This window comes from Hemitrygon akajei, chromosome 23, assembly GCF_048418815.1.
Source record: "Hemitrygon akajei chromosome 23, sHemAka1.3, whole genome shotgun sequence".
Classification (NCBI taxonomy): domain Eukaryota; kingdom Metazoa; phylum Chordata; class Chondrichthyes; order Myliobatiformes; family Dasyatidae; genus Hemitrygon; species Hemitrygon akajei.
This window is the reverse complement of record NC_133146.1, coordinates 49,117,394-49,143,956: the sequence shown is the minus strand read 5'-3', so window position 1 is coordinate 49,143,956 and position 26,563 is coordinate 49,117,394. Positions and strand designations below refer to the sequence as shown.

Genomic DNA, 26,563 nt, shown 5'->3' with positions numbered 1-26,563 from the left:
TATCAGTCTGTGTTCAACCCTCTCACCAGGCTAGCATACAAACCTGGCTTGTTACCTAACTCTGGCTGACAGCCATGTGACTCAGCAGTGAGAAGGCCAGCTTTCATAAGCAATATATATCTAGAGTCATTATGATTTGGGGTTCAACTGAACGGGAAAGTTGGGCTCTTCTGGGGAGGAACATTGATTGTAGCGAAGGCTGTGTAAATAATGCATCATGCAAATAAATTAACAGATTGTATACCAAATAAAATGACAATATAAATATGTTTACCAAATTTTCAACTTTAACAAACAGTTACAGAAAAAGAAAAAAAATTGGAAGGACCCATTAGAGTTAAATCTGTCTAAATGTGCACCTAAATGTTGGCGCTCATTTCTGGAGTGGTTGGGTGTATAGCTTTACTCATGCCCTGACCGGAAATCTGTGTTAAGGCAACAGCCACAGTCCCAATTTCCCTTGAAGACCATCTTGAATCAACTGGCTCTCTCAGGAATATTGGCCCTTCCTACTTGGACCAATTCATCTGCACAAAGCACTTCTTACAGTGGGGTCTCTCTTTTGAATGGAATTTTGTGGCATATTTCCTTGTGACCTGCTCCGCAGCTCCTGCCAAAAAAAAACAAAACCAGATTACTGTCCTTCAGAAATCTCTTGGGCCCTGCACTCTGGAGCAGAAAGTTACAAAAGATACCAAGACAACCCCGATTGGTTGAAACCGCATTCCTAAGTTGGACAACATGGCTCCTTGTCCTTAGCCAAAGCCGGAACACTCTTACTAGCAGGATACATCACTTTTACAGAAAAATGCCAAAGTAAAAGCACCTCAGCATAGGAGTAGGAATCCTAAGTTTAATTACTAAAGTACTAAGTAGCAAATTTGAAAATGAACAAATTTTGTTACTTTATGCAAGAAAATAACTCCTCCACATGAAAAAGTGACAGCACTGCTTTATAATAAATAGGTACAAAAGAATTACATGAACTTGGCAGTGGTTGAAAGTTGCTGAAATCTCTTCCAAATCTAAAACATGCACATCACCAATTCTGGTTCATGATATTTACAAAAATTAATTGCTATGTTGTTGGCCTTCCAACGCTAAGGCTCTTGCTTCTGAAATTGCATCACTAAAATTTGTTTCCTCTTTACTTATCTCTTATTCTTTAAAATATCCGTTAAAATCTGACTCTTTGGCCATGCATTAAACTATTTAAATGTGTGATCCAGTGTAAAATATTTGAATGATCTGTTAAATACTGAAGTATGCTTTGTAAAGTTAAAGGTTCTAACCTGTTATCTTACAGAACTACAGGATCATTATACTAGAGACGTATGACATTCAACCTATCACAGTTGTGCCTCCTTTTCATAAAACAATCTAGTTCACTCTATTCCCCCACTCCTCCCCTTTCATCCTCCATATACTTTACATTCAAATACTTTACCATTTTCTTTTAGAAAGCTACAATTGATTTTGATCATAAATTCAGGCATTTTATCATGTTTCTAAATGTTTTCCTTAGATCAGCTCCAGATCATTTGCTACAAGTTTTTAATGTCATGTTTGATTCTTCATACTTTTGTGAAATGAAAAGGTTTTTCTCTGCTCAACCTATCTAAATGTAGCTATCTCAAATCTCTCAATCTTTCCCATTATGAAGAGATCTCTCCAGCTTCCTCAATCGACTCCCATTCCTTGCTTCCTGTAACTATTTGAACAGAGCTTTTCTGCACCATCCTTGGTGATTTCACAAGCTTCGGAGAATGAAGTGAGCTAAACTGATACAGTAGTCTAGTTGGGACCTTACAGTGCAATATCAAGGCTTTCAGCAGCTTTTTGCTTCTGTATGCCTCTGCATCTCTATTTATGATGCATATATCTCCTGTCCTTCATTAAATTCATATGTATTCCAGCATATTCAAGTACTTATCCAAAATTATGCCAAGGACTCTGTCCCTGGGGGCATTTTAAGATTGCATCACTTACACTGTCTCTCACATCTCTACATTAAATGATACTGTGTCTGCCAACTTTTAAATTGGAAAAAAATCCTCCCCAATAGTCACCCATTAGTCCCAACAAACCTTGAATTTCTACTCTGCATAACTATAAAAAAGAACTCTAAGCAAACAGCAAAATATCAGAAGACCAAGCACACTCCCTTGCCTGCTCCAGTTGTTCTAAGTGTGCTATCCAAATACTTATTCCATCCGTGAGCCCTGTCAACAAATCCTGGAAGGATTTTGAACCTGGATTTGTACAGAATAGTAAATCAGGACTATTAATGGGGAAAAGAAAACACAAAGTTACTAGGACAACTGTCCTTGAAATGAAAATAATGGTTTTCCTTCCAATGCAATTTGCATTTACTTTAGGGTCTGTGATGCTATGTTACCTGCACTTTCACACTTCCATCATTTCGTCTAACCCTATAATCCTACAGGAAATCTGAGCTATTCTGTTTTTTTTTTCATCAAATCCAATTTTAATTCCCCAATCATTGGCGTCAATGGTTATGATTCTAAGATTTGAAATTCATTATTAGATAGAATTTATAATAATACAGCTCAATAATACAGCCCTTTGGCCCACTGTTTTTGTGCTGAACTTTCAAAGTGCCAACCTGAACTAATCAAATGGTCTTCAAATGGTCTGTATCCCTCAGTTTACTGCCTGTTCACGTGTTTGTCTCAGTGCCTCTTAAGCATTACTATAGTAGACACTCTTAGGCACATATGTACAGCTAGGGTGGCTAAGAATTTTGCAGAGTACTGTAGCAATTTATGTATTGCTGCTGTGGACAATACACTAGCAAGTAAATGTTCTATTTTGTTTCATTTCCATAGATCACTGTGGACAAAAGAAATTATAAGTACCAGTCACACATTGCAGTGAGATGAAACTGCAGTTACATAATACTTTTTGTTTACATTGTTTCAGAGTTTTTAAAATTGCCTTTTTACTTTGTTAATAAGAAACATCCTTGTATGTGGTTTGTTTACAGTGGACCTCTTGGGACTTCTGAAATGGCGGTCAAACACAAATTTGCTGCAGCAGAATTTGAGGCAGTTGATGAAAGTGGATGGAGAGGAGGTTGTTAAGGTAATTGGCTTCCATTTTCTGAAAAAAATCAGATGTGTACATTAAATTTCCTAAGCTAAGATTTGTGTGCATTCATGTGTGAGTGTAATTTAAGATAAAAAGTAGCCACTCATTAAGATGCAAAGTTGCAATTAGTTTTAATACTTAAACTCCAAGTGTAATTTTGCTTTTGAAATGAAAGGACTTAACTGGATTTGGCACTTTATCGCAGTATTACTGAAACACTGCACTAATAAAAGATCCAAACTAGAGATAAGATACTGAACAAAAGCTGTACCTGCCCTGAAGTGGTTGCAATAAATCCCTTGACATTTGATGTGAGAAACACAGTTGTATTGGATTATCCAATCTTATCATTATTTATTGTGAGACTTTGTTGCTGCATTCTCCTCTTACTAGAGTGACAACACAGTTCAGAAAAGACAGGTGCAAGTATTTCAATATTAGTTTTCTTCATATATTTATTTTCATGTATATTCACGAATTCTTGAAAAAAGTAGATCTTAAAGTTCAAAGTAAATTTATTATCAAAATATGTATATGTTATTATATACTACCTTGAGCTTCACTTTCTTGCATATTTACAAGGATAAAAGATTACAATACAATTTTACAAATAGCTGCATAAACAGACAAAATCTGAGAAATAATTGCAAAAGAAGACAAGCTGGGGCAAATAAAAAATAATATTGAGCAAGTAAATTGTAAATATCTCAATTATCTGTGGTCCTTAAAATTTTAGTTCATTATTGATGCCTAAGGGGTCTGCTGTGTTGTTCTCTGTAATCTCAAGGCAGAACCAGAATCAGGTTTAATATCACAGGTATATGTCGTGAAATTTGTTGTTTTATAGCAAGAGTACCTTGCAATACATAGTAGGAATTACATGGCAATACATGTACAAAGACTGCTGTTGTGCTTTCTTTATGTTGAGCACAGGACAGATCCTCAGAGATGTTGTTACTGAGAAACTTCTGATCCCTTGATGAGGACTGGTGTGTGTTCCCTTGACTTGCCCTTCCTGAAGCCCTCCAAACAATTCTTTGATCTTACTAACATTGAATGCAAGGTTGTAGCTGTGATACCACTCAATCAGCTGATCCATCTCACTCCTGTACACCTCTTCATCACCATTTGAAATTCTTCAAACAATAGTTGTGTCTTTGGCAAATTTATAGATGACATTTGAATTGCGCTTAGCCACACAATTGTGCGACTAGTACAGTAGGCTAAGCACAAGTCCTTGATGTGCGCCAATGCTGAATGTCAGTGAGGAGATGTTATTTACGATCTGCACAGTCTGTGGTCCTCCAGTGAAGAAATCAAGGATCCAGTGGCAGACACGGAGGTACAGAGGCTTTGTACTTTAAAAAAAAAAGAAACTGAGGATATGTATGATTGTGTTGAACGCTAAGCTGTAGTTAGTAAACAGCAGTCTGACATTAGTATTACTATTGTCCAGGAGATCTGAGACAGTGAATAGCCATTGAGATGGCATGCATTGTAAACCTGTGGTTAATGAAACTAAATAACTTACAGCATTTCAGATTGCATGATTAACTACTATAGAAGCTCTACTGATGGATGCAAAGAAAGATGAAGGAAATTGGGCATCACTGGCACTCATCCCAGCATAGTCTGCATAGCCTTTTTCTTGTGTTTGTGTTTTATTAAAGCAATGAAATATTCAGAGAATGGAGTTTTTTACTGTGGTGCTTAACCAAACAGTTTAAAAAAAAATAAAAAACAACTGTAATTTGGTTTGTATATGTTCAAATCTATATCTATGTTTCAGTTTCTGCAAGATACACTTGATGCACTTTTTAATATCATGATGGAGAATTCTGACAGTGACACTTTTGACACATTAGTTTTTGATTCTTTGGTAAGTAGAATCTTTGGTGCTATTCATATTTTCATATTACTTATGTTAACTAGCTTAGTGCTAAATAACTATGAATTGATTAGTTCTGTAATCATTAGTGTTTAATGTTAATAAATTGATAAAGGTAAAATTTGCTGCCATTTCATGTTTGTTCTCAAGCTTCAGAATTTTCTTCACAGTAAAATACAAACTAATAATAAACTTAATTGTTACAATGATATTGGAGGTCAATCAAATCTTTTTTCTGTCAGCCTACTTTGACATATTAGATGCTAATATTGTGGATGGAGTTGAATCTCATCTTTTTGTGTTGTTACCTTGAGGACAGGTTTTTATAAGTTTTCTGTGAAATTTTAAAATTTCATTCTTGTTTTCAGAATTTCATTGTCTTATCTCACTTTCTCTGTGACTCCTTCTCTGGCACTGCAACCCTCCACAACAATGTACTGTTCCAGCATTGGCAGTTTTTGTTTTTGCTGATTTTGCTTTCATCTATTAATGACAATTCCTTTAATTGTCTGGGCTTTAAACTCTGGTCTTTCCTTCCTTGATCTCTTTGCTTTTCTAGAACAACACACACAAAATGTTGGAGCAAGTTAACAGGTCAGGCAACATCCATGAACAGAAGTAAACATTCAACATTTTGTGTCGAAATCAGACCATGTTCTTTTTCCTCCATAGCTGCCTTACCTGCTGAGTTCCTCCCAGAATTTGTGTGTGTTGATTCAGTTTAATAGCATATGATTTTGCAGTTATTTTCTGTCTTAGCTCCCAGCATAAATCATTTCAATTTATTTTCGATATTATTTGGATTTTCAAATTTGTTATACAAATTTAATACAAAAGAATCTATCAACCGCAATATATCAAGTAATTAGATGTAGACTAATTAAGAAAATGGTCTCTATAAAATAATTTTATTCATTTAAACTAATTTGTTTCTTTTCCCTCTACAGGTATTTATAATTGGACTGATTGCTGATAGAAAATTCCAGCATTTCAACCCTGTTCTTGAAACGTACATCAAAAAGCACTTTAGCGCAACTTTGGCTTACACGTATGTTTTATAAAAACTGATGTTTCATGTTTGTATAACCCCCTGGGTCGCCTCAGGCTCGCTCAGCTCGTTCTCGTCTAGGGGGAGCAGCCTTCGGCCCCGCCAAACTGGGTAATCAGCTGGTGTGGATGCTGTGTGATGTCCCCGCCTTGCCCAAAACCAGACAGTACACCATATGCGATTAAATGAGTACAATTTATAAAGGTTACTATAACTAAGTGATTAATAACGATACAGTATATATGAAGGAAAAAAAAATAAAGAAAAGGCGCCAAACTTATCAAAGTCCAAACCACTTCATGCGCAACCGTTGGAGCTCAATTACTGAAGTCTTCTGGCCACCATTCGATCCCCTCCGAACTCCTGGACTTGCAGCTCAGGACCACCCGAAGTGGTCAACCAAGCACATCTATCTTCGTCTCCTCTCCTCGGGGTACCTCCTGGCCTTGGACCCCCCCCCATTGGGGTCCGTACCTCGCCCAGTTTACAGCATCGCGTTCTCTCTCTCTCACCCCCTTGTGCCGACTCTCCAAAATGCCCGCCAACAATAGCTTACAGACTCAGAAGAAAGAACAACATTAATCCCAATTGGTTAACAAAGGAATACAATTCTCGTTATCAGTAAATTTTAACCCAAACAAGCTTCCAGCACTCTCTCACAACAAAGAAGCCATTTTGATTACATGCACAGTAACAAAGAAAAAGAAGAAATCCCCTTTACACTCTCCCCCCACCAAATAAAAGTCATGTCCTCATGACTATTAAATAACTCGCCACCTTTCCTGCCAACACACCCTAACCCAAGCACAAACAGTGACATCTCCTCCCCACAGAGTAAACCTCACGCTCTGTTCCTCAGGCGCTACATAGGCTAACTTATCTGGGAGATTCCTAACCCTCAGAGACCTCTGTACCCCCTCACCTAAACCCTTCAGGCTCGGACACAACTGGGGATACCTCGGGCCCACTACCAACTCCTCTCTCAACCTCTCACTCATGCCCCCCACTGCACACAGCTAACCCTCCCCACTACACCTGACTCAGTGGGAGAAGGGCCAAAGGTCTCTTCCTCAATCGAGGGAAAGTCAGCAAAAGGCAGCATGTACCACACATCCAGCACATTATCCATCGAATCTGTATTCTTCCTCATTTCTGCGATCGGTAGCTGCGGTTTGATCTTCTCCAAACGGAAACACGTGGCCTGCACTGCTCCTGCAGTCTCTTCAGCCTCCTGTTCAGTATTCACTGCACTTCTCTCCAGCTTTTTCTTCCTCATGACTTCTTCCAGATCAACTTTCTCCAGTCTCTCCGTCTTCATTTCAAACTTGATTCCATAGAGACAGTCACTCACGAGCTGCGACCTTCGCCGGCCCTGGCCCGTGTCCAGAAAACACTTTAACTCTGTAGTTCTCAGCCGCTCCTGCAACGACCTCACTTCATATTCTTCTGAGGCAAATCCAAATACCAAGAGATCATCCACATACACCAAAACTCCAAATGCCTCCACATCCCCCATGGTCTTCCACATGCCCCGCAGGAAGGTTGCAAGGGCTCCGGATATGCCCTGTGGCATCTTTTCAGACCGGAAGACTCCTAGGGAATTTATAACGGCCGTCTTCTCCTTGTCGGCCCCACTCATCGGGATCTGGCAACATCCACTCCTCAGATCCAGCACCTTAAACCACTTCACACCCTCAGGGCCATATTCTGGTCACTGACAGTGCGCCTCTTCAGCGCAATATAATCCACACGCACGCTGCCTATGTCTTCCACGGCTTCAGGGGCCAGTCGCCGCAACCTCTCTCTCACCGAGGTGTCTTCAGCGGTCAACTCCCCTCCCTCGTGGTATTTCGCAGCGTCCACTAACAGGGTCTCACCCTCAGATACTTCCCCCAGGCCGTACCACCACCGGCTCTTGTTTGAATTCGGTATCGGCCCAATGCTGCTACACACGTCCGCACAAGCAGCTCGAAACTCTGGGTGCATCGACAATACCTCCAAACAGCGCTCACCCGCCTCCTCCGGGCAGGCCCCCAAGCGCACCAGCAGGATATTGGTTCTCTCCAGAACCGAAACGCTGCCCGTCTCAATAGTGTCTGGACACATCAGCATTAACGATTCACGAACCTCAGTCACCTCCACATTTGCCTCTAAGAACTCCATTTTCACTGACCAACAACCGTCGTCTGGATAATCACTGGCACTGGTACCCCAAAAGTCCAGTGCCCTCAATGTCGTCAAGGGTAAATGCTTCCAATAACGGTTATAAAACAAACTGTACAGCAACTTAACCGGTGCCCCGATGCCGAAGATGGCTTTAACTTGACTTCCATCCATCTGTAACAACACCTGTGTGCGTGGTCCCTCTAAACCTTCAGGAATAGGATCTGTTCCTTTTGGGAGTTTCTTGGTACATTGCTAGGAACGTGCTCCCCCAGAGACCCCAAGCCGTTCCCCCACTGGGCCTCCTCCAAGTTTCCCGACACCTCTCGGATCAACTGAACAACTGAGGGAGGAGCTGATCCCCCTGACACTGCAAGCAATTTATCTGCCCTCCTAACCAAAAGGGATACCCTAAAAACTTTCCACCATCTCCTGCGATGGATATGATAAGCCCCCCAGCTGAGGCATTTGACTTCCAGTCGAACCACACGCATTTTCCCACACTTTCACATAACTGACAGCTGTCACCCCGAGGTAATTGTACCCGACAGTTCTAACAATGCCACCAGCCCGCCTACTCAAACTTCCAACCAATTCCTGTCGCTTTCCCTCAGCCAAGCACTGCCACTCACCCAACAACTGAGAGGTCCGCTCCGCCCCTTTAGGGCTGGACATTATTCCAACAACCGGGCAGAGCCTACCACTGCTGAAACATCCCAACCTGTCACTCCTCACTCTCCAAACAGTACGGACAACCCATGGCCCCACCACCATTTCGTCAACGCTAGTCGGAACTCGAACAACGCCCTCTGGGGCACCAACAGCCACCCCACCCAACACACGTGCAGCGATAACCAGCAATCGCACACCCACAATGGCACACCAGCTCTTCGCCGCAGACATAATTTAAAGAGGGTGATCACACAGCTTCCACAAAAATCAATCCCGGACGAGCACCCCACAATGTAACCCCCCGGGTCGCCTCAGGCTCGCTCAGCTCGTTCTCGTCTAGGGGGAGCAGCCTTCGGCCCCGCCAAACTGGGTAATCAGCTGGTGTGGATGCTGTGTGATGTCCCCGCCTCGCCCAAAACCAGACAGTACACCATATGCGATTAAATGAGTACAATTTATAAAGGTTACTATAACTAAGTGATTAATAACGATACAGTATATATGAAGGAAAAAAAAAATAAAGAAAAGGCGCCAAACTTATCAAAGTCCAAACCACTTCGTGCGCAACTGTTGGAGCTCAATTACTGAAGTCTTCTGGCCACCATTCGATCCCCTCCGAACTCCTCGACTTGCAGCTCAGGACCACCCGAAGTGGTCAACCAAGCACATCTATCTTCGTCTCCTCTCCTCGGGGTACCTCCTGGCCTCGGACACCCCCCCTTTGGGGTCCGTACCTCGCCCAGTTTACAGCATCGCGTTCTCTCTCTCTCACCCCCTCGTGCTGACTCTCCAAAATGCCCGCCAACAATAGCTTACAGACTCAGAAGAAAGAACAACATTAATCCCAATTGGTTAACAAAGGAATACAATTCTCGTTATCAGTAAATTTTAACCCAAACAAGCTTCCAGCCCTCTCTCGCAACAAAGAAGCATTCCTACTTTTAACAAAAACAAAGAAGCCATTTTGATTACATACACAGTAACAAAGAAAAAGAAGAAATCCCCTTTACACTTGCAATCTTATATATTATGATTCGAATATATTCTGTTTCATTTCTACCTTAGGTTAAAGCATGTTTTCAAGATTTTTGTTATAAGTAATAGACATTTCTTCTATAGGAAGGTTCCACAAAACATGTTCACTTTCTTTATTTTATGACTAATAAAAGGATTCCTGGTTCAATTAAAACTCTCCTTTAGGTCACTAATTCCTTGGAATTCTCCACTTGTATCTGGAATACTTCAGCATAATTCCTATTGCTGCTGATGGCTTGCATTTGGCAGTCTAAAAATCATTTGAGCAGACATCCACAAAGAATATTTCATTATTGGAAAATTGCTGGTGCCATGCATGTTCTCATAAATATGTTTAACAGTATTTTGAATGTCTTAAGGAAAAAGGTGAAGGGCAGTCTTTTAGGTGTAGATAGAATGTTTTAATTCTCAAATTATAAATAGAGGTTTAAAAAAAAATCCAATTCAGAATTTTACCCAAGTAAGTTACAACAACATTCATTTTTCGTAAGGGATGTGAAGCTGGAAAGCACATTAGGAAAAAAGTAGAGAGAGAATTTCAGTTTCAACAATTACATTCTGCAGTTCTACAGCTGATTATAACTGCTGATTTTGAATGAATTTGGAGAGGATCAAGGAAGCAATATTTCTCCTACCAGCCAATACTTGATTGGCTATGTCTGAACTAAGTGTCAATGAATGCTTAAACAATCTGTATTCATTACCTGTGGTTTATCAAGAATATATTGTATCCTTGAATCATGAATGATCAATAGCAGATGTTTTATTTTGCTAATTGCTGAAATTCCTGCAAAAGGTGAACCTTACGGGGAATTCCCTGTCGTAAATTTGGTCAGGAAGCTAGCTTTGACCTTTTTTGTGTGGTCTGGGCATAAAATAACATCTTGAGAAAAGGCAGAAATGCTTCTGGAGCATAAATGCCGTGACAACACATTAAACCATATCCTGGGTTGCCTCAGCTGTTGAAGGTGTCAGATATTTTAAATGTGTGTAACATTTTTGTGCATTTCAGTTTAAAATTTAAAAATAGTTAAAGGTAAAGCTCTTAAATATTTCAAGTACTTTGCAACTTACTAATTGAATAAAACTTGACTGGCTCCCTTGAAGACATTCCCCTTCTTGAAATGAATGGAATCACTGAACCTGTGCCATGTCAAACCAGGTCTGGTTCAGTTGGCAAATGTTTCAGCATAGACATTTGGTAACTGCAGGAAGTTGGTATAGTGTATGTAGCTTCATGAAGAATCCAACATGATAAAGGACATTTCAAAATTGGTCAAAATCTAGGCCATGGATTGTGCCCAATGAGTCATTCTTTAGATTTCAACTCCTTTGGTAACATATATTGAATGCCTCACTTAAGCACTCAGTTTTCCATCACATCTATACGTCACCAGTATCACTGAAAGTTACAACCCATATGATATAATCAGCTTTTCAGTTAGGTGTCATAAACTATGAGGAGGGTAAGAATAGACTTCAAGGGACTGTGGGCAGGTGGATGGAGAGAGTAGACAAATGCAAGTAAAATATGTTGGTGCATTTTGTTAGGGTGAATGAGAATGGACATTCAAATCTACTCTAAGGTGTTTAGGAACAGAGACCTCAGGGCATATGGTATGTTCATAAATTTTCTTGCTTCACTCACTGTGCCATGGTTCTTCTAGTCTATTCAAACTTACTGGGTTCATTGGAAAAAGTATTTTAGAATGCGTACAATCTATAAAAAGTGAACTAAAATTGTTTGGGACATTAGTAACAATAACATTAATAATCAATAAATTCTGCCCCTTTCTGCCATCACCAAAAACCCAAGTTTGCTAGATTATCAGAATTTTCAATCTATTTTGGTTTCCCTAATTATATGGAATTATACCTCTGAAACGCCGGCACTATGCCTACCTTATTAAATCTTCCATAAACTTAATTATATTCTGTCACACCTCAGTTTTGCCTATCCTTAGAAAGGAATACTTAAGAACATTCAAACTTTTCAGATAACATTTAATTTCTCAGTGTAGGTATCAATATAGATTATCCTTGGAAGGCTCTTCAGAGCTATTTTTGAAATGAAAAGCAGAACACCGAAGTTTGGGTTTAGGGTAGGTTGATTAGACTCATAATTAGGCCTGTACTTTGCACCATCCTTTGGTACCTTCCGCTAAAAATGGATACCACATTTCTTAAATGTATCATTCTGTAGTATATTGTGGAGAGAATTGAGATACCATATTGTGAAATTATACAGAGTAAAAAAAATTACAAGATCTTATGTCTGTTGTTTGGCAACTAGTCATTGTATCACAAGAGATGAGGGAAGTGTTGCATCATAAGGGTTCAGACATTGATATAGAAGCATTTTTAAAGATTAAAGTGTAATTAAGTGATGGATTTTGGAATTGACAACATCATAATTTTCATTTAGGAAGCTCACCACTGTTTTGAAAAACTACGTGGACAACTCGGAGAAACCTAGCGTAACAGACCAACTGTTCAAAGCAATGAAATCCTTAGAATATGTCTTCAAATTCATTGTTCGTTCAAGAATACTCTTTAATCAGTAAGTATTAAGATTTTTTCACGAATTTAGTATTTGTACTCGTGCACCCATGGAAAATTGTTTTACATATTGCTAACTAATTTGATTTCAAGTCTCATAAAATAATGAATTTTATTTATGAAAATTGTACCTTCCATATTCATATTTAAGACTACATAACAGAGTTCAGTTTTTTTCATAGATTCTTTACATGTCTAGTTGAACTTGTCCTCTGTTCATCAATCCTTCAATCCATCTGAAGATTTGGTCATGAAACCGATCACACTACTGATTTTCAAATGCAGTCCTCCAGTTTTGTTCATTTGGGAGTTCATTTCTGGCATGACTTTTTAAACATTCTTTTGTACTTTTTTCACTAAGTCAGGATAAAAGTTGAATATTGATGGAGGCAATTTATAGAGGGGAATTGTCTGTCAAAATCTACATTGATGTCAGTGTAGTTGATAGGTTATTGTAGGACTGTTCAAAACCAACTCAAATCCCTCATGTCAAATATTGCCTTTCTTGGTGGTGTTATCTTTACCTTAAAACTAGCAGTCTTATCTCTGAATCAGAATAATGGGATGATTGAAATTATCATAGAAATCTTAGGATATAATTTGGTCTGACCGCTGAATGCCAATTCAAAACTTCAGCACTTTTGGAGATCTTTCTTTTGAAGAGATTTTAAATAGGCTTGTCACTAAGGCATGAAGAAGCTGGCAGTGCTTTTTGCAGAAGACCCAAAGCGATCTTTAGAAGTTTGTCAAAGTTTTATCAATCTTCAGTTGATAGTTAATTGTATAATTATTTAAAATAATTAAAAAATCAAAACAAAAGTTATACAAAACTCTGAGAGCTATAGATAGGGTTAATTGCAAGCAGGCTTTTGCCACTGAGGTTGGGTGTGACTAGAACTAGAGATCATACGTTAAGGATGAAAAGTGAAATATTTAAGAGTAACAGGAGAGGGAACTTCTTCACTCAGAGTAATGAGAGTGTGGAATGAGCTACCAGTGGAAGTAGTGGATGTGGATACATTTAACAGAAATTTGGCTAAGTACAAGGATATTCATTGATTCTATTGTATTTGTTTTGTTCTATTGTGAATGCCTGCAAGAAAATGGTTTGCAGGTAGTATATGGTGACATAGAGTGTTTTGATAATAAATGCACTTTGAATGTTTGAGGTGCAGGTTGATGGGACGAAGCAGAATAACAGTCTGACATGGACTAGATGTGCTGTAATGGTATATGACTCTAAATGGAGACAGAGAGACTGTTGATGTTGAAACCTAGAGCAAACACAAAAAACTGGAGGAAAGTTAAATCAAAACTTTAATTCCTTCTGTTGTCACCAGCTTATTTGTAATCAAATGTGGTGAAATGCCACCTTGTATATGGTACATAGGATGGATCATAGAAGTTATTGCTGTATAGAAAGCAGGTATTTATTGGGTGTGAGGGAACATAGTTGGTGGCATCCTGAGAAAGGGAGAACTTGAATATATAATGGGAAGTAAGAAGGTTCAGCTAATACAATGGAGTGTATTTTTCTGTAATTGGCATCATGCCTAATTGAATGATTTGTCTGTTTTTAAATATTATACCACTGGTTTGAAGGGTAAGACAGTAATTTCTGTATGTTCTTCATTTATTATAATGATGGCAGCTAATGTACACATGAATAAGAGTGAGGTATTCATCTTTTTGTACTAGTTCTATTAAGACTTTATAAAGAACATTAAACAGTAAAAACAAAACTAAACTAAATCAATATTTGTTGAGACCACCCTTTGACTTTAAAACTTGATCAATTCTCTTAGGTACACTTTTGTGCAGTTATGTAAGAAAATTGGCTGTTACGTTGTTCCCAGCATCTTGGAGAACGTGCCACAGTTCTTCTGCAAACTTTGGCTCTCTGTCTTGCTCCTGTCTCTCCTGTTAATTACACACAGCCTTGATGATGTTGTCGTCAGGGTTCTGTGGAGGCCGTGCCATCTGAAACCATATAAAAATTTCAGTCTCTAAGACTTTTGCACTGTACTGTATGCCAGTGATATTAAACCTATTCAGATTCTGATAATCAATTAACTTAGTTTTCTCAGGAGGGTTGTTTGGTGTTGAATCTGAAGCAGAATCAGGTTTTTAATATCATTGGCATATGTCGTGAAATTTGTTTTGCAGCAGCAGTACAGTGCAATACATAATATAAAAAACAAATTACAGTAAGAAGAAAATATATAAAGAAATTTAATTAAATAGTGCTAAAAGAGAGCAAAAGAGAAAAAAAAGTGAAGTAGTGTACATTCTCCATTCAGAAATCTGATGGCAGAGGAGATGAAGCTGTTCCTTAAATGTTGAGTGTGTCTTCAGGCTTCAGCAGATGTAAATAATTTGAAAAGAGAGTTTTCAAATAAAGTCCGTGAAAATGAAAATAAAACACATTAGAGCACTACAGATAAGTAGAGATAATGAAATAAACTGTTATGTTGTACACTTACTTTTTCCAACTTAAAGCTGCATCCAGCAACGGAGTATTGGTCAGCTACAATGCTGTCCATCCTTCAGCACATGTTTTACTTCACTTTTTGATCAGGAACACAGAAATTAAATGTGCTGCAGATTAGACAACATCTGTGGAGAGAGGAACACAGCTGATGTTTCAGGGTGATGGTAGTTCATTAGACTGAACTCCATTCTAATGGAATGTCGTTGACCTAAAATCGATTGTTTTGTTTGCCTTTAGTAACTGATTAGCTGAACATTTGCAGCATTTTCAGTTTTATTTGAGCTTTGTATATCATTGCGATGATATTTTAAATAAGACCATAAGACATAGGAGCAGAATTAGGTCATTTGGCCCATCAAGTCTGCTCCACCTTTCAATCATGGCTGATCCTTATTTTTCTCCTTCTCAACCCCAGTTCCCGGCCTTCTCCTCAGAACCTTTGGTGCCATGACCGTTCAAGAACCTATCAATCTCTGTCTTAAATACACCCAACAACCTGGTCTCCACAACTGCATGTGGCAACAAATTCCACAAATTTACAACCCTTTGGCTAAGTAAATTTCTCTGCAACTGTGTTTTGAATGGACACCCCCTATCCTGTACCCTCTTGTTCTAGACTCTCCCATCATGGGAAACATCCCTCTCACATCTGCATTGTCTAGGCCTTCTAACATTCAAAAGGTTTCAGTGAGTTCCCATTCATCCTTCTAAATTCCAGTGAGTACAGACCCAGAGCCATCAAATGTTCCTCATATGCTAACCCTCTCATTCCTGGAATCATCCTAGTGAGCCTCCTCTGGACCCTCTCCAATGCCAGCACATCTCTTCTATGATGAGGAGCCCAAAACTGTGCGCAATACTCAAGGTGAGGCTTCACCAGTGCCTCAGCATCACATCCCTGCTCTTGTATTCTAGACCTCTTGAAGTGAATGCTAACATATTGCACTTGCCTTTCTCATCACCAACTCAACCTGCAAGTTAGGTTAAGTTAGGCCACACTTAGACTCCCTCCAGTTCGCCTACCAGCCCCGACTAGGAGTTGAGGATGCCATCGTTTACCTGCTGAGCCATGTCTACGCCCACCTGGACAAGCCGGCGAGCACTGTGAGGGTCATATTTTTTGACTTCTCCAGTATGTTCAACACCTTCCGCCCTACTCTGCTGGGTGAAAAGCTGACAGTGATGCGGGTGGATGCTTCCCTGGTGTCATGGATTATTGATTACCTGACTGGCAGACCACAGTACGTGCGCTTGCCAGTGCACAGCACTGGGGCTTCACAGGGGACTGTCCCGTCTCCCTTTATCTTCACCATCTACACCTCGGACTTCAACTACTGCACAGAGTCTTGCCATCTTCAGAAGTTTTCTGATGACTCTGCCATAGTTGGATGCATCAGCAAGGGAGATGAGGCTGAGTACAGGGCGACGGTGGGAAACTTTGTCACATGGTGCGAGCAGAATCATCTGCAGCTTAATGTGAAAAAGACGAAGGAGCTGGTGGTGGACCTGAGGAGAGCTAAGGCACCGGTGACCCCTGTTTCCATCCAAGGGGTCAGTGTGGACGTGGTGGAGGATTAGAAATACCTGGGGATACGAATGGACAATAAACTGGACTGGTCAAAGAACACTGAGGCTGTCTACAAGAAGGGTCAGAGCCGTCTCTGTTTCCTGAGGAGACTGAGGTCCATTAACATCTACCGGACGATGCTGAGGATGTTCTACGAGGCTGTGGTGGCCAGTGCTATCATGTTTGTTGTTGTGTGCTGGGGCAGCAGGCTGAGGGTAGCAGACACCAACAGAATCAAGAAACTCATTCGTAAGGCCAGTGATGTTGTGGGGGTGGAACTGGACTCTCTGATGGTGGTGTCTGAAAAGAGGATGCTGTTCAAGTTGCATGCCATCTTGGACAATGACTCCCATCCACTCCATAATGTACTAGTTAGGCACAGGAGTACATTCAGCCAGAGACTCATTCCACCGAGATGTAACACTGAACGTCATAGGAAGACATTCCTACCTGTGGCCATCAAACTTTACAACTCCTCCCTCGGAGTGTCAGACATCCTGTGCCAATAGGCTGGTCCTGGACTTATTTCCACTTGGCAAGATTAACTTATTATTTAATTATTTATGGTTTTATATTGCTATATTTCTTCACTATTCTTGGTTGGTGTGGCTGTAACGAAACCCAATTTCCCTCAGGATCAATAAAGTATGTCTGTCTATCTGTCTGTCTGTCTCTCTTAACCTTTATTCCAGTCATGGAATCAGACAGCGTGGGAAAGGACCCTTCAGCCACCAACCATCAATTATCCATCTGTGCTAATTCCATTTACCTGCACTTTGTCCATAGGTTACTGTACTCTGCTCATTCTACTGAACCTCATGGAGCCATAGAAAGTACAACACAGAAATTGACATTTTGGCCCAAATTGTTAAGCCAACCTTTTTGTCTGTCTACTGTAATAGCATTTTCCCTATAATGTATATATCTTTTATCAACCAAACCTCCCCTCAAATTCCCCTCAAATCTTCCATAAAACACCTTCCTTTCAGCTTTAAATCCATGCCAACTTGATTGTGATACCCTTGTATCAAATATTGTACAAACCCATGCAAAAAAGATTATGATTTTCTAACTTGTGCATCTATGACTTTAATAACTTTACATGCCTCTATCGGGTCACCCCTCAACCTCCAGGGAAAATAAACCCAGCTTATCCAATCTCTTCCTATAACCCAGTACCTCCAATCTAGGCAATATTCAGGAGAAATTCCTCTGTACTCAACAACAAAACCACATCTTTCCTATAGTGTGGTAAGCAGAATTGCACAAAAATATTCCATGTCCAGACTAACCAGTGTTTGTGCTGTTGTAACACAACATTCCAACTTTTATATTCCACGCCCCTATCTGTGAAGACAAGCTTGTTGAATGCCTCCATTGCCACCCTATCTGCCTGTGTTATCACTTTCCGGGAACTATGGATTTGGAATTTGTAGTCCCTCTGTTCATCAGCATTCCTTAGTATCCTTGCATTAACTGTATATATCTTACCTCTACTTGACTTTGCAAAATCTGCTACCTCAAGTTCATAAGGATTCGTTTTCATCAGCTTGTGTTGCATCCAACTTGGAATCTGTTCTACAAAATGCTTTAGTCTTGGGTAACCATCTTCACTATGCACAGCACCAGCAAACTGAATGTCCACTACAAGATTGCAGAATCCTTCAGGATGAGAAATATCCCCCCAGTATCTAGCAGTCAAGCAATCTCGAAACCTTCTATTTCGCACTTACTTTATTTTAATCTCCAGGCAGTAAAAGTCATTTCTGCTCAATATTCTGTCATAAGGTAATATTGTCATCTGATTTAAAATACTGCTCTGCTTTATTATGCATCCTACCAAAGTGGATATATTCCCATTTTTCTGCATAATATTCCATCTGCAAATTTTCACCAAAGTTAGTATAAAGAGATCAAGTATAATGTTACAGCTAAGGAATTCATACATAAATTTTTATTTTTAAAGATGGTGTTGGACTTAAGTTATGGGTAAAGAAAATAATAAGCTCTTCAGATATCTTTTGCGGAATAACAGAATTGCATGCGATTCAATTTCTGAAATTTCAAGGAAAAAATCCAGAATAATATTGTATAAACACGATTTTACTTATCACTAAACCTGTAATACTGTTGCATTGCTTGGACTTAATAATAAATCCATGTTGTTATCAAACTTAAAGCTTTAATGAATATTTCATTGAAAATTATTTTGAATTAATTGACAAGTTAATTCATTTGTTTTACCAAATTTGCCAGAATTATAAAATGTTAACCTGGTTTGTTTGTTTCTTTCAAGATTATATGAAGATAAAGGTGAAAGTGACTTTATGGATTCCTTGAGACAGTTGTTCAGATCAATTAATGACATGATGAGCAGCACTTCAGATCAAACAGTAATAGTTAAGGTATATTGTGCTTGAATTTTTTTAAAGTTATTGAAAGCTTCTCCATATATTTTTCTAAGCTTGATTTAATTGCAAATATGGATTGTTCAAAGTTTGGAAGATTATTTCTGGAAACATGCATGAGGTCTGCAAAGTGTATGTTAAGGTTAAATATAACTACAAATACAATCCTTTATTGATGTTAAAATGTATGAATAGTAATACATATTTGTAAAATAAAAGCATGTTTTTCTCTCCCTTGCCCCCAACAATTCCTAGCTCTGGTTGCATTGGTGAACAACTTCATAGTAGGAATCTTCTTTTGGGCATTTGAGCTCTGGTACTCTTTAAGATATTAAGATCTATTTTAATATCTTACAATCACTGTGGCTTTAACAGACGCATATTTAGTGTTGGCATGCTTTACCTAGCAGAAGACTTCCATTTGCACCATGCATTCTTCACTGCAACCTGAATCTTCTGCAGCCATGCAGGATTCAATACACTCTAGTCTTCTACTCCATGGTACTTCTGTGGAGCAGAAAGAGCCATGAAATGGTGACCAAGCATGGGGAGGGAATCTGAGCTTCTGACCATTAGAACCTTCCCTTATGACCTTTCTAGAGCTTGCTATATCAAACTTCTGTTTCTCTGGATGTATATATCTCTACTATACAGAGGTTTACATTTTTAAGGAAGGTTAGTGATCATATTCAATTAAATGGGGTTGTCAAATGTACATCAGCCGTGGCGTAAAGTTCATAATTGAATGGTCCTTAGTTCAGTATCACCTGGAGCCTTCACTGGACTGTGGAATCCAGCAACAGAGCATCAGGTAAGATGCAGAAGAATCTGATCTGTTCCATTTCAACCTAGTATTTCCATGTCTAAATATCAAAGTTGAAAATATGTTGAACATCTGAACCTTTGCTATTTTCACAGTGTGATCTGATTATTTTATATATTGTCTCATTATGCTGATTTCCTCAAGAAAAAAATGAGCTTATGTAACTTTAAAATTTTCATAATTTTTGTAGAACTACATTTTACAAATCTTCTCTAGTGAAAATAACAGCATTTTTCGAAAATCCCAGGTGGTCCAGTGAAGAGTTTGTCTATTCAGTCTGCATCGTAATTGAGCCCTAAAGACAATTCAGTATAACATTTTGATTCAGTTAACAATAAGCATAGAATTACTTCATAGCACAGCAGCTCAGTATCTGAAGGAATTTCTGCTCTTATATTTGAGTGTCTAAAATTTTGTAATCCACTAAGAGAATTGTTTAGTTGAGAGAGTGGTATCGGCAGTTTTGGGATTTTACATGCTAATTTATTTGACTGATTAGTTGCAAAGAATGGATACATTAGAGTACAATGGAGAAAACCAAAAGTTGATAAATTGGGAGGGGAAATGAAAACACTTGCAAATCTCAAGACATTGTTAAAAGTGTTTCACTTTATTCTTAATGTGAATTCTTAAAATTCTGATTAATATATTGTGTCTAGCATAAACATGTTTAAAACTTTGCCGAAATATATTTAATACTTATGCAAACAAATTATACTAAGATACTTGTATATTGTTGATCAAAATATTCAGTGTTTAATGCTGTGTATTTGAATAGCAGTTTCTCTTCAGAGCTATGTTTATTTATTTATAGGGAGCAGCTCTGAAGTATCTTCCAACAATTGTCAATGATGTGAAGCTGGTGTTTGATTCCAAAGAACTTAGGTAAGGAATGAGTTGACCCAAGTGATTCTTACCAAAGCTACTATTTCTACACCCTAAACACGAGATACTACAGAAAGTGACTATTTGGAATTAGTAGATATATTTTGTAATTTAGAGCATTCAGGTTGCATTAGTGATTAGGTTACAAGATTGTGTGCTCCTGGAAGGTGCAGGCTGACCACTCCTCACTGCATATAAATGGCTTCTTTGTGGAGAGAGTTAGGAACACCAAGTATCTGGAATGCAAATAGTGGACAATCTCACATGGTCCCTCAGCACCACCTCTCGTCAAGAAAACACAGCAGCGTCCCCACCTCCTGAGGAGATTGAGGTGGGTGAGGCACCCCCCTCCCCCTGCCACCCCCATTCTAACCAGTTTTTACTGGAGTGTTATTGAAAGTCTCCTGACCAGCTGTATTACTGTCTAGTCTGGGCATCTGACCTCAATTTCCTACACAGGGTTATGAAGACTGTTGAGGGGATCATGGGGGAGGGCCTCTCTTCAACCATTCAGAGATATTTAGCTAATGGCATTGCATTAGCAGGGCAATCAGCATTGTCAGCAACCCTTCCCAGCCATCCAACAATCTCTTTGACCTCCTACCATTAGGCAGGAGGTACCTTAGCATTGGGTCAAGGTCTTTTAGGATGGGAAACAGTTTCTTCCCCAAGGATGTAAGACTACTGAACTGCCTGGCACCCCCCCCCCCCCCCATGTCTCATGATGTATGAAGCACCAGTAATATTATATAGTTTACTTTTAACTTGTGTCATAAATGCATCTCATTATATGTTAATGTATGTTGTTATGTTGTGTTGTATGTGAATTTTATGTACTCTGTAATGCAGTGTTGTTTAATTTGGCAGTACCCATATGTACAGTTGAGTAACAATAAACTTGCACTTAAATGATCTGGTGGTGAATTGACAGACACGTCATTTTTCTCACTACATGTTCTATTAATCCCAGAAACCTTTCTGATATACAGTATCAGTTGTGAGTTTGATGGTTTCTCTATCCTTCTTGATTTGGATCTAGCAGAGGTAGATTAGGAAAGTCTACCTGAATGGAAGAGACCAAATGCCAAGTGGCAGGCTTTTAAAAAGATGATATCATGTCCAGAAGCATCATATTCCTGTTAGAGTCCAGGGTAAACCTGGCAAGCTTAAGGAATGTGGGCAGATGAGAAATATTGAGGCGCTGGTCAAGAAAAAGAAGGAAGCACAAATATTGGGTTTAGGAAGTCAAGATCAAGCAAGTCCTTTGATTATATAAAAAAAAGATGAAGATACTCTAAAGATTTACAATCAGGAGGGCAAAGAGAGCATATGTGATAGATCTAGCAGGTAAGGTTAAAGCAAATATTAAATGGTTCTTTAGTGATATTAAGAGTTAAAAAGGTGGCTAAGGCAAGAGTAGATCCACTTAGAGATAAGCAGGGTTATTTACATCTTGAGCCACAGGAAATGGGGGAATTTTTAATTAATATTTCTCTGTGTTTATTGATGGGAAAAAATCAAGGTAGCTCAAGTGGTAAGGGAAGAAAATGAAGATGTTTTAGAGGGCATTTGTTTTATCAGGTAAAAGGTATTTGCTGCCGTACAGTATGTTAGATTTCAATACTGATCAACGTGGGATGATACATTTCAGAAAGTCAAATCAGCTTGGAACTTATACAATGAATGGTAGGGTGGTGAGTGTATGGAACAAGCTGCCAGAAGAAGTGGTTGAGGCTGGTACAATAGTAGCATTTTATCATTTAAGTGATCAATGCTTAGAGAGATATTAGCTGAATGTCATAAATTGGGATCAGCTGGGTGGGTACCATTGTTAGCATGGACTGATTGCACTTGAAGGCCTGTATCCATGCTGTATTGCTTTGACTCTGGCAAATGGCAAAAAGGTAAATTCATGAAGTTGATCCATTTCTTTGTTTAATGGTATAATGGATCTGAAAGAATAGGAGACAATATTTGTAATTTTAGATATTGTATTCAAAGAAGAATTGTATTTGCAAATGATTATTAATGAAATTTTGCACTGAGGTGATGTGCATTATATTACTTTTTGAAATTACAAGTGATAGCAGGTAGTGTTGGGATTTATGTTTTAGAAAATTGGTCTGGTGAAGGGTTTTATTAAGAGTGAACTTTAAAAAGTGTTTTTTAAAAAATCTGTTTAGGGCTCTAATTGGATTATAATTTACTCATGGGTATCTAATTACCTTTCTGACAGCAAATTATTTACAGACTTCATTCACAATGTTCCACCGGGTAGACTTGTGCGTCAGAAGCTTTACTGTTTAATAGAAATTGTACACAGTGACCTCTTCACTCAGCATGGTGAGTAGGACTTTCTACTTACTGAAATGGCATTTCTGTGGCAATGGAGCTTTTGCCAGGCTTTTATGCATATTTCTGTTCTTAATGTTGACGCGGCTTGAGCCAATTAAATTCCCTTTACAAAAGCAGTAATATTCTTTTATTACAAGTTTTGTTTCTTATTTCTCCAGGCAGAAATTTAAGGAAAATGCCATTGTGTAAATAAACTCCTTAGAGTCCTAGAAGTTTTATTTTACAGGATACTCTAAAGAAATTCCAGAACTGATACATAAATTAACCATGCATTATTTTTCTGGTTTTGTTTCATCCAGCAACTTAATGGCTTTCAAATTAACATAAAAATCACTAAAATGTAAATTATCATGGCTTTGGGGTTGATATTAAATTTGGAATGAGGCAATGAAGCCATTACTTGAGTGCATGGGAAATATTTAATTTTCTATTGTGCTTTATCTACATTATGACTTACATATTAAAGTATGTGTTTACTGCTGCTGAAGCAATTGCCTTGAAAATTTAACTATTTCACTTTTCAGACTTAATCAGTGTAGCTGGTTTTAAGTTTATGCATACAGAGCATGTCTTTAATTTTGTGATTAAAATTAATGTCCTACTCAAGCCCCATTCAGTTAAACAAAATAATGTTTTACTATAGATGAATTACTAAATTTGTGTCAATGTTATAGGCTAATTATGACCACATATCAATTTTGCTGCTTACACAACATTCAAAAGCTGCAGATGCTAGAAATTCTGAATAAAAGAGGAAATATTGGAAGTGCTGAGATCTGGCATAATTTGTGGAAAGATTACCTGTTAATATTTCAGGTCTGGATCTTTCATCATAACTGGTAAAGAGAGGAAACAAATTATTTTTCAAGAACAAATAAGGTGGGGGATAGAAGGGTGGATAAAGAAAAGTGAACAGCTCTGATAAATTGAGACTAAGTGATTTAATGTAGCAGATTAAGACTATGTTATGCTTGTTTCTCTTTGTAATGTGTTGCTACTGTTACGAAACCCCGTAACTGGGTCACTTACCAGCAAAGATAGAGAGGTCCGTTGAAGTCTGATGGTACTATTTTTAAACGTTTTTATTTATAAAGGGGCACAAAAGTAAGGTTAATACAAACATTCAGATAATATACGTCGTCAATACTCAATCTAAAGCGCGGGTATAGTAATAATCATCAATAAGAAGTAGCTCTATCGTTTGTCTAGGGGTAATATATTGTCCTTTGGAAATATGAAAGTCACTCAGTTCCTGCAAGCTTCTGGGTTTTGGGGACCGCTGGGTTTTCACTTGTTGGAGAGAGAGAGAGATTTGTGATAAAAGAAACTTGCCCGGGTCTTTTGATGAGATCAATCCGTTGAGCCGGGGGAGTTGGTTCCCCGTTGTTAGTTCAAGAAAATCGTTTCTGCGGTACTCGCCACCGGCTCCCAGGCACGGGAACCGAACACACGTGGTTTCCTTCAAATGGCTACCCGCTATTACGGGATCGCTAGCGTCTCTTCTGGTGCATCTGAGGGGCCGTCTCTACAGCCCCTCTTTTATCTGGACTCACGGGGTCTCAGATGTCAATCAGGTTGGGATGATTGAATCTCTCCCCGTCGCCCAGCCCATGTTGCCCTGAGGGCTTGCACGTAGCCCAGTCCCCAATCCACAAAGGTGTCTCCGCCGTTATCCGTGGCTTTGTCTTGCTGAGGGGCCAGGACACATTCCAAAACCTTGAGGATTCTCTCTCATTTCCTGGGTCCAAGACCCGAATTAGTAGTGATCTTGCGAGTCTCAAGAAGGAGGGGGCTGCGCTCATAACAATGTTAAAAAGTAATTTTTCTGTTATAGCTATTCTTTGCTGAAAAATTCAAATTTTACCATTGTGAAGACTCATAACTTGTAATGCATTAGTATTTGAAGGTCTCAAGTTTTGCAAGAATGACACACAGGTGAAATACTGTTCAAGTATGTATGTTTTTAGGTTATAAGCAGTGCTGTTAAATTAAGTAATTTGAGTTCGCAGATTTTAATATTTTGAATGCCATTATTACTTGTGTCTAGAATGCAGAGACATCCTTCTACCTATGATGACAGACCAGCTGAAGTATCATCTAGAAAAGCAAGAGGAGCTGGAAGCTTGCTGCCATTTGCTTAGCAATATCCTTGAAGTACTCTACAGGAAAGATGGGGTTAGTATAATTTTCAAGGACTCCTCATCTCATGTTCTCAAGATTTATTGCTTACCCACTTATTATTATTATGTACTTATTTTTCTTTTTGTATTTGCACAGTTTGTCGTCTTTTGCAGATTGATGTTTATCCAGCTAGTGTGTGGTCTTTCATTGATTCGATTGTGTTTCTTTGTATTTGTGTGAATGCCTGTAAGAAAATGAATCTCAGTGACATATATGTATTTCGATAATAAATTTACTTTTAACTTTGAACTTTGATTCCTCAAATATTTTTCAAATATAACTTTTCATTTGAACTGTCTATTATGTCTTTTTATTTAACAGCAAGCAGCAACCACGTTTAACACTGCCACGCTTCTAGATCATTCTGTCATTTCTGCTCATGCTCCGAACTCTGTCCAATCATGTTCTTGCACGTGACGTGATATCACCATAGTGCGCTTAATCTGATTATGACTTTCACAAGAGTGTAATGGATTCTGGTTAATTGGGCAATCAGTTAATGGGGGCAGCCGCTTATTTGGGACAACTGTTAAAGAACAACAATTTAATTGAGAAAATAGCAAGGATTCTTTTCATTTATTTGGGTCACTATGCAGATTAACTGGAACAGGAAACTGTTGCTGACCATTTCCTAACTGGCGTCAGTTGCGTACACTTGTGTGGCCGTTAGACACTTCACTGTTCTTACACAGAATAGTTTTTAATTACCATCATGTAATTGCATGTGTCTGTGTTCAACAAGCAGTGATTTTTGTCACTGACAGTTGGCGAGAAATAAGCCATAAGACAATTCAGAATTTTTTTTGCTCATTGTATTTTCAGATATGGAAGCTTGGAATGCCAGAAATGGCTGGGAGTGAAAATGAAATCAATATACTATTTGAACAATTAGGGATTACAAAGAATTTGAAGGACTCAATAATTACCTTGAATGCTACAAAGAAAATAAAGTTTTGTGAATGCAATTGTCTAAAGTATTATACGAAGACAGTCCCATATCTGTCCTAGGTGGCTGTACTGATTTTGTTCATTTGCAGTCAATCAGAAGAACACAGCAACATAATTCTTTCATCGATAACTATAGGGAACTAATACAGTTTTATGGTACTGTAGTTGTATTGATAGTGTTCTAATTTGTTCTGTATTCCATTTAAATACATAATCTGTTACTCAGTTTGTCTTCCTTTTGGATGCCTTTATAACTATTTCCATGAAACTTTGGGTAATTGGGGCAGCTGCTTAATTGGACCAAAATGTTGTGGTCCCTTTGTGTCCCAATTAACCGGAAGCCACTATATTTATCTCTCATTTGGTTTTCTCTATTATAATTGACTATTGTCTTTCCTATTTGGTTGTCTTACTGTGCCAGTGGTTTTC

At 38.6% G+C, this 26,563-nt stretch overlaps 1 protein-coding gene across 2 annotated transcripts in view; it reads left to right on the top strand.

The window, feature by feature from the left end:
* dock1 (dedicator of cytokinesis 1) overlaps window positions 1-26,563 on the top strand; it is a 574,951-nt gene that overhangs the window by 167,211 nt on the left and 381,177 nt on the right. For both annotated transcript variants that reach the window (XM_073027587.1, XM_073027588.1), the window contains exons 19-26: window positions 3,008-3,105; window positions 4,901-4,990; window positions 5,947-6,047; window positions 12,343-12,477; window positions 18,831-18,939; window positions 20,580-20,650; window positions 22,887-22,993; window positions 25,053-25,180. In XM_073027587.1, coding sequence (XP_072883688.1) covers window positions 3,008-3,105; window positions 4,901-4,990; window positions 5,947-6,047; window positions 12,343-12,477; window positions 18,831-18,939; window positions 20,580-20,650; window positions 22,887-22,993; window positions 25,053-25,180 — 839 coding nt within the window. The remainder of the gene's footprint in view (window positions 1-3,007; window positions 3,106-4,900; window positions 4,991-5,946; window positions 6,048-12,342; window positions 12,478-18,830; window positions 18,940-20,579; window positions 20,651-22,886; window positions 22,994-25,052; window positions 25,181-26,563) is intronic.